Raw genomic sequence first — 12,657 nt, 5'->3', positions numbered from 1 at the left:
GCGTAAATTGTCATAAGCGGCTCGCTTTGCTTTTTTTAGGGCATGTAATGTGCGGTCACCCCACGGCGGTCCGCGATGGGGCTTTTTAATAGGAGCACATTCACGCAATGCGGCCCGCATAAACTCTGAGAAATCGTTCGTGGCATGGTCAATGGATGTATAGTTTGAGCATTCAAAGGATTGGTTGAAGGAGCAGATCAGTCTCTTGAGTTTAGTAAGGTCAGCACGTGCGTAATTGAGCTTTATTTCCGTAACAGTGGTAGCGCGATTCATAGACGATGCTGTGATTTCCAAATCAAATTCGAGCGGTGGGTGATAGCAGTCTATTGGCAGCAGCGGGTGCTCGCTGACGCGTATGAGCGAAGAAGTTGCTGCACTTGACCAATTCCCGTATGCAAGGTCTAAAATGCGCCCCATAGAGTTAGTGCTGTTATTAAGTTGGTAAAGCGCATTCTGGTGCAGTCCATCGACGAATTGGGCGCTACGAACTGAACTAGTATGAGGTTCAAAAAACACAAAAGGGGTTTCATGATTCGATTGCGCAGGCGACCAGGAAAGAGCGGGTTGGTTAAAGTCTCCCACGAGCACGAATCTGTCGTTTGGACCTAGTGTGTCGCAAATGCTGTTGACGGTGTCCAGTAATGCATTTATTTTTCCTTCGTCCGTGCTATGGTTGGGAGGAAGGTAGGCAGCAGCAATGAATAATCGGTACGTCGGGAGCTGAATGCAGATGCAAGCGAATTCAAGTGTTTGCGCAAGCACTGGAAGCGCATGAGAGCGGAGAGCGGAACTCACCGCAATTAGTACTCCACCGCCTCGAGATAGAGAGCTGTTTGCGGCATTTCTATCGCAACGATAGACACAGTGCGCATCGCCAAATAGGAGAGCTGTGGGAAGGCTGGGATCGAGCCAAGTCTCAGTGAGTACCACAACATCATAGACCGCTTCTAACACAGTTAAACGGAACTCATCAGCTTTGGATCGTAAACCTCGCACATTCTGATAGTATACAGTTATAGACGTGGAACGGACATTGAGTGGTATGCGTGTGTAAGTTGGTGCAAGGTCATCGGTGAGAGATCGTGTCGTTGACGTGTTGTTGTTTCGTGTAAACAAATGACTAGTCAGATTCAGTGGCACAGTGCCTTTTGAGGAAACAGTTGTGTGATTATTACTTAAGAAAAAAGTGTTGAATAGTAGTTTGGTGCACCGTAGTTCTCGCGCAGGTCATGAGCTAAACTCGACTCAGCCGACAAATTTGATAACGTATTTCAATGTGGCCATAGGCTAAACCCGACTCACAAACAAACGAATAAAATGAACCGCACCATCACACCACTCTCAATACACTTCTGATTATATCATGGCAGGATCGCCAATGTGATATCTTCTAATCCAACTACAAGCTTTCTCCTCCGGTACAGGGACGCACATCCAGCTTTATTCGTTGTCCAACACTGACTGACTCCCTCACACTCTCTTAGCTGTACCCTAGGATACCACAAAAATGTCAACCCATGTCGATGTGTTTATTTACACTGTTTGAAAAGAGCACTGTGTTTGGTTTGAGTTTGTTGTGTTGCTACTTCTAATTTCATTGAGAAAAATTACAGCGTTATGAACCGTGAACAAAAAGTGGCCACCTTGCGGCTTACAAATGCGTGGTCCACTTTTTTTAGGTTACATATGGTGTCTCTTCGACAACCTCCACAAACCAGAGAATGGGCGCGCCCCATTCTTCTGGAAAGAAACTATCAAGCTAGTCGGTTGGTTAACACCATTATGGAGGAAGAATTGGATACCACCATTATAAATTTTTTGAGGTTATCCAGAAATGATTTTAACTATCTGCTTGAGCAAATTACACCAAAAATTAAAAAAAATGGATACCAATATGCGCCCGAGTTTGTCACCAAGGGACATGCTAATTGTGACATTACGATATTTGGCTACGGGAGACCAATACAAGTCGCTTGAATACGCTTTTCGGGTAAGAATATTTTTTTAAGTTTTCAAACGTTTCAAATTAACTCATTAACCTATATTTGTTTTTAGATTTTTGCCCAAGCGATTTCTAAATTCGTACCTCAAGTATGTGATTGCCTTGTTGAAGTTTTAAGAAACTATGTGAAGGTAAGAAACAAAGGAGCATCATCTTATTTTCTAGATTAGTTGCTTTCCATTGCCAGCTATAATGGTCTAGGGCAGGGGTCTCCAAACTTTTCAGTTCGCGGGCCGCATTGCTTCACAATCAATCTTGTTGAGGGCCATTTTGACGCTACCTTTAGAATGAGTGGAAGTTTAAATCTCGTTTTAATAAGAAAATATTATTGAAATATATCAAATTTGTGCAGCTTTCTTTTATTGAATCTTGATTTTCATCTTTCAGAAGTAAAGAAAATAATCTGTTAGAAAAGAAAGCTATTTAATTTAACCTTAACCCAGTTCTCGCGGGCCGCATCAAAGGCGCTTGGGGGCCGCATGCGGCCCGCGGGCCGTAGTTTGGAGACCCCTGGTCTAGGGTATTCGTCCACCGTATCCGTGTACAGTTGCGTTAATAGGGTTAGTAATGTTAGTTAATAATGGGTGGAAAAGTCTCATCGCCAACGGTGACAGTGATGAGCATAGTAACACGCCTAGACCAACAGATGGCAACACATTTCATGTGCTTTATCATACAACGCCGCGGTAAATAAATTTAACAACCATCTAGACCGTAAAAAAACACTAAAAAAATAATATGAGTCTTGGGACGTACACTACCGCTACGGACAGATTCAATGATAGCAGCTATTAATTTGTAGCTCGCCTATAGTTCAGTTAACTGTAAATATTACTATTTCCTTTCCGCTGTTCCGTTGTATTAATTTGTCCTATGTTTATATAATGTTTCTTCGCTAAGTCTTTCATTAGATCCATGGTCTGTAGGCAACCTGATGATTTCTTTTCTGCATATCGCTTTCAACAATTGACTATCAGTTAGTCTTAAACACTTCCTCTTGCTACTTTTTACATTTTTAATCTCCTCCTACCTAAGTCACCTACTGTAGCATATCAGTTTTCTACTGATTCTACTGAGTTTTATTTTCTAGATCAATAGTATACCATAAAAGAACCCTAAAATAAGCCTTATGGATTCAAGCCTCAAATTAATCGAGTCCCGCAAGATAGAACTATTCAATTAAGTCCCTGGTAATGAACCCATTATTGTATAAGATATGCATAGACTATTTACATTTATTAAGTAAATAATGAAGAAGAATATCAGTTAGGATTCATAATAGAATTATAGTTTTATTTTAGCTATTTTTTGGTGTTAACATCACAGAATGAATGTATATGCTAAGTGTCAGCTGAAACATGCATATACTGCGTGCTTGTGCTTTGCATTAACATGTTAACATATATCTCATTTATTCCATATCACATTTTTATCACATTTACATTTCATCATTTCACAGCTTATTTTGTGGCTTCCAACTTTTCTACTTAATGATCTTCTATACTCACCTCCCCACCCTCTCTCTTTCTCTCTCTCTCTCTCTCTCTCTCTCTCTCTCTCTCTCCCTCTCCCTCTCTCTCTCGCTCCTTATCTCTCTATCTCTCTCCTTACTATCTCTCGTTCACTCTCTCTGTCTCTCTCTTGTTGGCCTGCTCACGATAGAGCAAGTCGACGTGACATGGCCCAGTCAACAACAATTCTCCAGGATCCTCGGTCCCTGGCTGCAGCCTCCCATCCATGCAGACACCCGATCTCCCTCAGGTCTCGCTTCACTTAATCTAGCCAGCGAGAATGCTGCGCACGCCTGCGCCTCGTGCTAAGCAGGAGGTCGCTGTCGAAGACTTTCTTGGTGAGGCATGAGTCCGGCATTCTTTTCACATGCCCACATGCTTATAATTCCAGACTTCGCCACCGTCAAGAAGATCGTGGTTCATTCTTCTCCTCTAGATGATGCGTTGCTCAAACACTTCCAGAGCGTTTGCATCCTGGTAGTATTCTAAGAGATCTGCCGAAAACAATATTATAAGCAAGTTATGTATTTCCTAGCAAAACTGTTTGGCAGATATCGATATGATTTACCGCTACCCTCTGCATCATCTCACCTTTGCCTTTATTGTGCCCGGCGTCCTTGACGAGCCTCAAATCTCTCCTGTTGAATCTCTGCTACCCTACTCAACATCGTGGCAGTAAACTCCTCTCGCCGATCAGGCGACCAGCTACGAACGATGTTGCATATCGAATCTAAGTCATCCGATGGTGCATTCAAACGATCAATTAGATTGTTAGTTGCCGATCCAATCGTTTTGATCACCTGCAACACATTCTCATTATAGGCTAAGTTGGCCTCTTGCCAACGTCTTTGCCTATTACGCAACGTCCGAGCTGGTGGAGTTGTTGGGCGAGGAGGAGTAGGGTAGCGTGGAGGCGATCGGGATCTCGGTGATGTAGCACGGGACATTCCTGTGCGCTGCGTCCTACCACGGGACGGTCCAGCTACCGGCGACCCACCATCGTACGGTCCCGAGTAGTTCGTCCTACCACGGGACGGTCCAGCTACCGGCGACCTACCATCGTACGGTCCCGAGTAGTTGGACCTACCACGGGACGGTTCAGCAACCGGCGACCCACCATCGTACGGTTCTGGAAGCGGCGAGGCACTGTAGGACGGTGATGGCAGCGGTGACGGTGGAGCAGGAAATGGGGTAATAGCCTCGTCCAATACCTCTATTTCTAGGTGTGTTAGCTGAACGAATAATATGTATAATAATATTAATAATAATATCTAAATAAGAATATGATTTTTTTGTTCCTGTTTAAAAAAAATCTATCTCTTCTTCTTTTCACAGTTACCCACCAATTCGGACGAATGGATGAAAATTGTGCAGGGCTTTGAAGAAAAGTGGAATTTTCCCCATACACTCGGGGCGATTGACGGCAAACATGTTATGATAAAAGCTCCACCGCATAGCGGAACTGACTATTTTAACTATAGAAGGTTTTTTAGTGTTGTATTTTTAGGTGTGGTAGATTCTAACAGTAATTTTATATATGCAGATGTTGGCTCTAAAGGTAGAATATCAGACAGAGGAGTCTTTAGAAATTCTGTACTCTACAAAAAACTAGAAAGAAACGAGTGTGGTATTCCAAGCCCTGCACCGTTATACCAAGCATCCCGCATCCTTGTACCGTATATGTTTTTAGGAGATAAGGCTTTTCCGTTGACGCATTACTGCCTTAGACCGTTCAGTGGTTTAACGGAAAGAGGATCAGTCCAGCGCATTTTTAATATGCGGCACTCGATTGCCAGGCGTCCTGTTGAAATGGCCTACGGAATCCATAGTGGCAGGTTTCGGGTGTTGAGAAAGCCTATCGAGCTTAGTGAGGAAAACGCCAAAAAGGTGATAATGGCCACTATATATTTGCATAATTTTAAACGACGGGATGAAAATACTAGGAATCAAGATGCCAACCAATTTATATATAGACAAGACGACAATCCAAATATGCTTAGATTTAATGCAAATAGATCACGGCCCAATTTCAATATGATGGAAATTCGGATGCATATGGCAAATTATTTTGTAAATAATTGAAAATAGGAAAACTAATGAAATAAATAAAATTAATAAATTTATATTTGTGACAACCTTGCAAATCCTTGCCGAACACTAATACTACGAACTTACTCTGCTTACATAAAGTAAGGATTATTGCACTACTACCATTTAATGTATAAGTTGAATTTGTACAGTAATAAATGTAAGTCTTATCTCGCAACTCATCTCGTTCTCCTCTCTTTCAAATAAACAATCAGTAAATCAAAAGAAAGCGCTAAATATTTAATAGTTTTTCTAATTTCGGATAGCTGGTAGCATACAATGCGCTTGAATACATTTGTAAAATTTGTGGAAAACAATATTATTAGTTTTATTATCTTTTTTACCTTATACTATCGGTAATACGTTCGTTTAAAATGATGTGAAGAGCTTATAGAATAATATAACCATGGACATAAAATAAAACATAAATAGTTTGAACTCGCTGATAGAACTTAGATTGCATGTCAACTATTAAACTTGTGCTTTTTCCATATAAAAACACAAATAAAATTATTGAGATGATATCAAAGTTCAACCAACGCGGACCGAATGTATATATTTACTTACGGTATTCAACGTTTTACCACAATCGGTTGTTCCATCGAGAAACCGCATCGCACTATAGGCAAACCAAGTGGGGTTGTCAACTTCATCAGCTCCTATAAATAATAAAATAATAAAATAAGTTTTTATAGCTCTGCTAAGTTACTTTCTGATAGTTCATACCAGAACCAGTTACCAGACTCTTGTTGTATGTTGATCGGCACTTTCTATATGTAGACTGGAGTGATGCCCACTTGTCCTTCAACACATTGACTGACAATCCCACTTGGTCAGCTATGCTGCACCAATCGTCGTTCCGACGATTAATATCTTTGTAATCCTTGTGTTTCCGGTTCCAAATGGCTTCATGCCGGAACACAAGGTCTACAAACACAAGAGTAATTTCCTCACTCATATGGATGTTCTGAAAAGAAAATATTTTTGCAAGAAAATGTTGGTTCAGTTATGATTGTATTTTACGACGCATTGGAAAGTATTGTAGCATATCTGCATAAATAAGAAATCATTTCTCAAACACAATAAAAGCGCAGCGTAGGTAAAGATAATCAAATATTTAACAGTTGAAACTATTTATACAAAGCACGCCAATGCAGGAGCAGTTTAAACAGTATAACCTACAAGAGTTACAAAAGTCAACATTCATGCTAACAAAAGATAACAATATAAAAATGATAACTTTGAAACATACAACCCTCAATGGCGGTGGTTTTTCGTCATCGAAAAATTCATACTGTACTTGTATACATACCTTCTTCCTCTTTTTTTTGTCTGGCATATAATCTAAAAATAGAAAACTGGGGTTATATATCTCCAAATATACATTCTATCACTCCTTTATTACCCATTTTTGTGTTTTTATCGTAAATTTCACGCAAATACAACAAACAACGTTTTACCGGCCAAAATGTAAACAATGATGAAATGTCATTCGAACGCGCTACCGCGGAAACGCAGAAATGTTCATGCTGGACATCTCTGCGGAACTGTTCTACTGTTATACGCGTTTGAACGCGGGCGCGGAAAACGCGCGTTGTGTATTTGCGGCCTTACCTTTTCAAATTCACCAAAACAAACAGCGATGGAACCAAATCCAGAACAAAAAAATCACACACGATTTCTGGAGCAAACAGACACATCCTCCCCCTCCAATTGTTTGCCACAGACTGACGTGTGTGTGAGCAGCAATGTTCTTGATGCGGTGAGCAACGGTTAAGCACACACAAGAAGAAACGAGACGGCTATACGAGTAGCGAATTACGCCGCCGCACACACAGCGCGCGATATAATTTTATGCGCGAAAATCTTAAAATTTAAGTTATTCATGACAAATTGTATCGACATTTTCATACTCATATAACTTTTACGAAAGATATTAAAAACTTAATGTAGTGCAATTAAATTTAGTGCAATATCATTAGCAGAACATAAGGCCGCAAATACACGACGCGCGTTTCCGCGGGCGCGTTCAAACGCGTATAACAGTTCCGCAGAGATATCCAGCATGAGCATCTCTGCGTATCCGCGGTAGCGCGTTCGAATGACATTTCATTTATATGGCTGGATTGTTATACGCGTTTCCGCGGGCGCGGAAACGCGCGTCGTGTATTTGCGGCCTAACATTTTGATATTTGTTTGTAAATTCAGATCTTAGGAGCTACTACTTTTTTGAACAATAAGTGTAGAAACACAAATTTTGTCTGAGTCCAGAACAGCAACAGGGAAGATGTCGTACCCTGAGTGTAGAGATGTGTGTGTGTGTATGTGGCCGCCACAAGCGTCAATGCGTGTAGGAGGGGGTAAAATCGCTTGGCTCATTGAAAATACAGGCAAAGTTGGCGCGAAGAAAACGCAACACTGCGGATTGTATGGAAAATGTTGCGCGTTCAATCCGATTGCGATGCGATTGTCCTGGGGGTTGGTAGGCTTCTGCTACATAGGAGAGCCGCAGACCAATGATGTCTATATCATCAGCGTATGCCAGGATCTGGGTTGACTTATTGAAGATGGTTCCCGTAGTCTCCTCCCTCGAGTCGCGGATGGCCCTCTCTAGTGCCAGCTTAATAGGAGACAGGCAAGCCCGTCCCCCTGGCGCAGACCCTTGGTGGTAGCAAAAGGTCCTGAGAGTTTTCCATCCACCCTCACCTGGCATGTGACGTTGGTCATAGTCATTCTAACTAGCCTTTTCAGTTTGGCCGGGATTCCAAATGTCAGGATGGCCACTCGAATCAGGATTTAAAATTCCCGGTTTTCCCCGGTTTTTCCCGGAATTTTTGGAGTTTTCTCGGTTCATTATGCTTCGTGTGCCGGTTTTATCGATACTTTAATTCCAAATTATTATATCATACGTTTTTTAATATCGTTATCTAGAGAATGGTAAGTAAACACGGGCATTACGGGAAAGATGGAAACTTGTCATAAAAACTGCATAAAAGTTATTAGTGAATTATTCAACAATTTAATATCCATTCTAGAGGTGTGACAACACATTCGAGAACCATTTTTGGCATGATTTCTATCAAATTTATACAAACTAGTTTTCCATCGTGTGCTCGTTTGTGGATCTAATTTGGCTACTTAGGATCTTAAGCTATTTAAATATTTATTCTTTATATTTTCGGAGGTTTTATATTAGCAAACAACTAATAAAAAAACGACAAAAAAAGCTTTACAAAAATTTCTTTTTGGTAGTTTAGCATCATGACACTAACGTGTAAAGAGTTTACCCCGTGGCAAAGATATTTTTTATCTGCTATCAATTGTTGATTAACAGATGTCATCACACAACCTTAAAAAAGGGTAACCTGAAGTCATGGGCCAACCAGCCACTGAAGAATGCACACAAATCTGCGAAGAACGGATTTCCTGTTTAATTAACAGCCATTCATTATGCTGTTACTCGCACGACGCTGAAGATAGACCTCACGAATAGATACAGGAGATTTCAGTGGGTTTCTTAATTTTCGGACACTTTCTTGAATATGTTTTACGGGAAGTGTACTTTAAGTGATAACAAAACAAAGAAACAACGATAGGACTGCAGAAGCGACGCCACCTCAACCATCAGTGCCAGTATGGGAACCCAGTCACCCGGGAGGAATGAAGGTAGAGGCCTGAAACCAATACGCAAAATGCCAATGTACAGACGATGTGTGATTGGGTAACCTTAAAATTGCTAAAGGGGACAAAAATTATCAGTTATGTTCAAAAATTGGGATCGCCCAGTAAATCCACAGTTAAATTCGACACGACCGCAACTTCACGAGAGTTGAATAACAAAAGACGAGTGCAAGGTAGAACGAATAGGCACACCACACCCTAAATATGCAAAAGCCAATATCGGTGAACGTAAGTATTGCACCAGTGCGAATGAGAAGTATAGTACATATATTGCACATATGGCACTATATAGTACCATATGTGAGAAACGGAAAATGTTGTCCTTACACATTGGTGTGATGTTGCTGGCCTGTGGTAAGTTGGGAACAATATACAAAACATATTTCAATATTAATTGAAAATGCACTTAGTACGATGGTAAACAGTGATAGCAAAAGTTTGTGATAATTTCCCGTTTTTTTCGGAGAATTTCCCGGTTTTTCCCGGAAAAAATAAATTTCCCGGCTACTTCCCGGTTTTCTCGGTTGAGTGGCCACCCTGAAATGAGCTCATAGCGTCGTACAGTTTTACCCTGGCTATGCTATCACACGCGGCTTTGAAGTCAATGAAAAGATGGTATGTGTCATTTCTGTATTCAGCCATCTTCTCCAAGATCTGCCGCATGGTGAAGATCTGATCAGTGGTTGATTTTCCGTTTCGGAATCCTCTTTGATAGTTTCCGACTATCTCTTCGACGTGCGGGACAAAGCGATCCTGAAGGATCAGGGAGAATATTTTATAGGCGGTATTCAACACCGTAATACCCCTGTGTTGTTGCAGTCCAACCTGTCTCCCTTCTTGTATATGGGGTAGATGATGCCGAGATTCCAATCACAAGGCATCGATTCGCTATCCCACACCTCAGTAACAATTTGATGAATCTCGTTTTCTAGTCGTGCACCTCCATTCTTGACCAGTTCAGCTGCAATTCCGTCGGTTCCGGGTGCCTTGTTATTTTTCAGCCGACGGATAGCCTTTCGTGTTTCTTCTATGCTAGGTGCAAGTAGCATGACACTATCTGCTAGTGGCGCTTCTAGCTGTTCGCTAAACTGGTCATTGAGTAATTCATCAAAGTACTGAGCCCACCGCGAGAGGACCGCTGGCTGGTTACTGACCAGATCTCCATCCTTGTTGCGACATCAGGTTACCTTGGGTACTACGTTGTTTCGGTGACCTGCTATCGCTTGGTAAAACTTTCGTGTCGGTCCGTACGCCTCTCTGGTTTGCTCGAGTTCCCGCATGTTTCTTGGAGCGGTGAACTCGTTTCTCTTCGCGTCTGAGCCTTGAATATTCCTCTGCGCATGCCCGCGTTCTATGCCGTTGCTGCATTGCTCGGTATGCAGTATTCTTACGTTCGGGCACTTGTCTGCATTCATCGACGAACCAGCCAGATTTGGTGTTGCCACGACGTGGTGGGAGTATATTTCTTGCACAGATTGTTATTTTTGTTTTTAGAGCGTTCCACCTCTCGCTCGTAGTTTCATAACTGTTTTCTGGTAGTAGAGACTCATCTAAAGCGGCTTTGAATTCCTGTTGGACAATAAAATATCCCTTAGAGAGTCCGTGTTGAGCCGAGGCTGCGTGTTTTCGCCGTCCCCATTGGCGCGGGGGCGGGCGATTCTACAACGTATCACTAAGCCAACCAAGTAGTGATCGGAATCGATATTGGCTCCTCGATATGTTCTGACATTTAACAGACGCGACTGTCGTCGGCGGCTTATTAACACGTGGTCGATCTGGTTGAAGGATTCTCCACGTGGGTGTGCCCATGTAATCTTGTGGATTTTCTTGCGCGCAAATTTGGTACTTCCAACACCCAGATTGTTCGCTGCGGCGAACTGGACCAATCTACTACCATTATCATTACTGTGCTCATGCAGACTGTGACAGCCAGTGTATTGGCGGTACATTGGCTCCCTACCGACTTTTGCGTTGAAGTCCCCCAGGATGATTATGAGGTCATGCCTGGGGCACGCATCTATAGTTCTAGCGAGGCGGCCGTAAAAAAGGTCCTTCTCCTCTTCCTCTTTCTCTTCGGTAGGGGCGTGAACGATTATTAGGCTGATATTAAAGAATTTGCCTCGCATGCGCAGGGTGCATAGCCTATCGTTTATAGCCTTGAAATCTATGATTACGGATTTCAGCCGGGGACCTACGGCGAAACCCGTTTCGATCACGTGGTGGCGGTCGTGGCAGCTGTAGTAAATGTCGTAGCATTGCTTACCACGCCTGTTGTGCACACCGTTCCCTAGCCACCGAATCTCTTTTAGAGCTACGAGGTCCATGCTCAGTGTGGCTAGGGCGTCATCAAGTTGTTTCAGGGCTCCGGCTTTGCTAAGAGTGCGTACGTTCCATGAGCCCATTTTGATCATTGTCCGGGGGCATTGCGTTGGGTCGGTATCGTTAGGTCCGTTTCGTAACTTCCTGTTGCTTTCCGTAGTCGATTGTTCCGTGAGACTGGGTGACTGGCCCTGCGCTCACGTGGCCGTTTTATTTAACGTCGGGTTAAATATTTTAATTTATTTAACGTCGGGCCCCCCGACGTGTAGGCACCCGGTTTCCCGGGATACCCACCCCCCTCCTGATTCGCCATTTGCCACCATCCGCCCAAGGAGTTGGATCTAGCCCGTGTACCCAAGCTAGGATATATGGAGGCACATGTTACCACTCTGCACGACGTGGACGTGTCAGAATAGGAGTTGGATGGGAGAGCCTATATTATCCCTCGGAGGGCTTCGGATCCCATCCCATTGCAGAGCATCCGTTATTTAGGGTCTGCTAAAACACCTTAGTTTGAAAGCTCTGAGAGTATTCGAGACGTCATATCCATACATTTTCAGATTGCGCCAAGATTGCTTATACAATTTCTAGATTATGGGTCCCATAAATATAAAATTTTATATGCGCAAAACGAGATTACGCATCGTTTATTGATACGGTGAAACAAGCTCTCGCTTGGTTGCAGAAATGTTATTCTTAAAGCCGTCCCACATTGAGCGCGATTGCAAACGCGATTGCATCTGCAAGGCTACCACTGCTGCCAGTTTGTCGCAAAACTGTCCAAGTCGGCGCAATCGAAGCGCAACCGTGTAGTAAAATATAAAACCAACATTTTTTGTTACGCATAATTTGATGATAAATTAATTGAAACAATTTCATCCTTTTTTTAATTTTACGCATTATTTTTAATTTGATTTTTTTTTTATTTCTCACCAAGAATATTTCAATTGCAAATAGTGTTAAAAACTATTGCACCCAAATTGAGCGCAATTGCACGTATCAAAATGGGTGTCGAATCGTGTTTGCAGTCGCACTTGTGCTTTGATCGTGCTCAAT

General features: G+C 42.4%; 2 protein-coding genes across 2 annotated transcripts; one reads left to right on the top strand and one right to left on the bottom strand.

The window, feature by feature from the left end:
• Positions 1–683: 683 nt before the first annotated feature.
• On the top strand, positions 684–5,610 carry LOC120906637 (putative nuclease HARBI1). The gene is made up of 3 exons (XM_040318452.1): positions 684–1,990; positions 2,056–2,133; positions 4,849–5,610. Exons 1-3 carry the CDS (start codon positions 1,835–1,837, stop codon positions 5,593–5,595), a joined length of 981 nt encoding a protein of 326 aa, XP_040174386.1. The 5' UTR covers positions 684–1,834; the 3' UTR covers positions 5,596–5,610.
• Positions 5,586–7,602, bottom strand: LOC120906638. The gene is made up of 3 exons (XM_040318453.1): positions 6,914–7,602; positions 6,328–6,568; positions 5,586–6,260 (listed from the first exon to the last, which is right to left on the bottom strand). The coding sequence occupies exons 1-3, from the start codon at positions 6,938–6,940 to the stop codon at positions 6,133–6,135; spliced, it is 396 nt and encodes a 131-aa protein (XP_040174387.1). The 5' UTR covers positions 6,941–7,602; the 3' UTR covers positions 5,586–6,132.
• Positions 7,603–12,657: the final 5,055 nt, after the last annotated feature.

The sequence above is a fragment of the Anopheles arabiensis genome, chromosome X, assembly GCF_016920715.1.
Source record: "Anopheles arabiensis isolate DONGOLA chromosome X, AaraD3, whole genome shotgun sequence".
In the NCBI taxonomy this organism is placed as follows: Eukaryota; Metazoa; Arthropoda; class Insecta; order Diptera; family Culicidae; genus Anopheles; species Anopheles arabiensis.
This window is presented reverse-complemented; position numbering and strand designations above follow the sequence as displayed.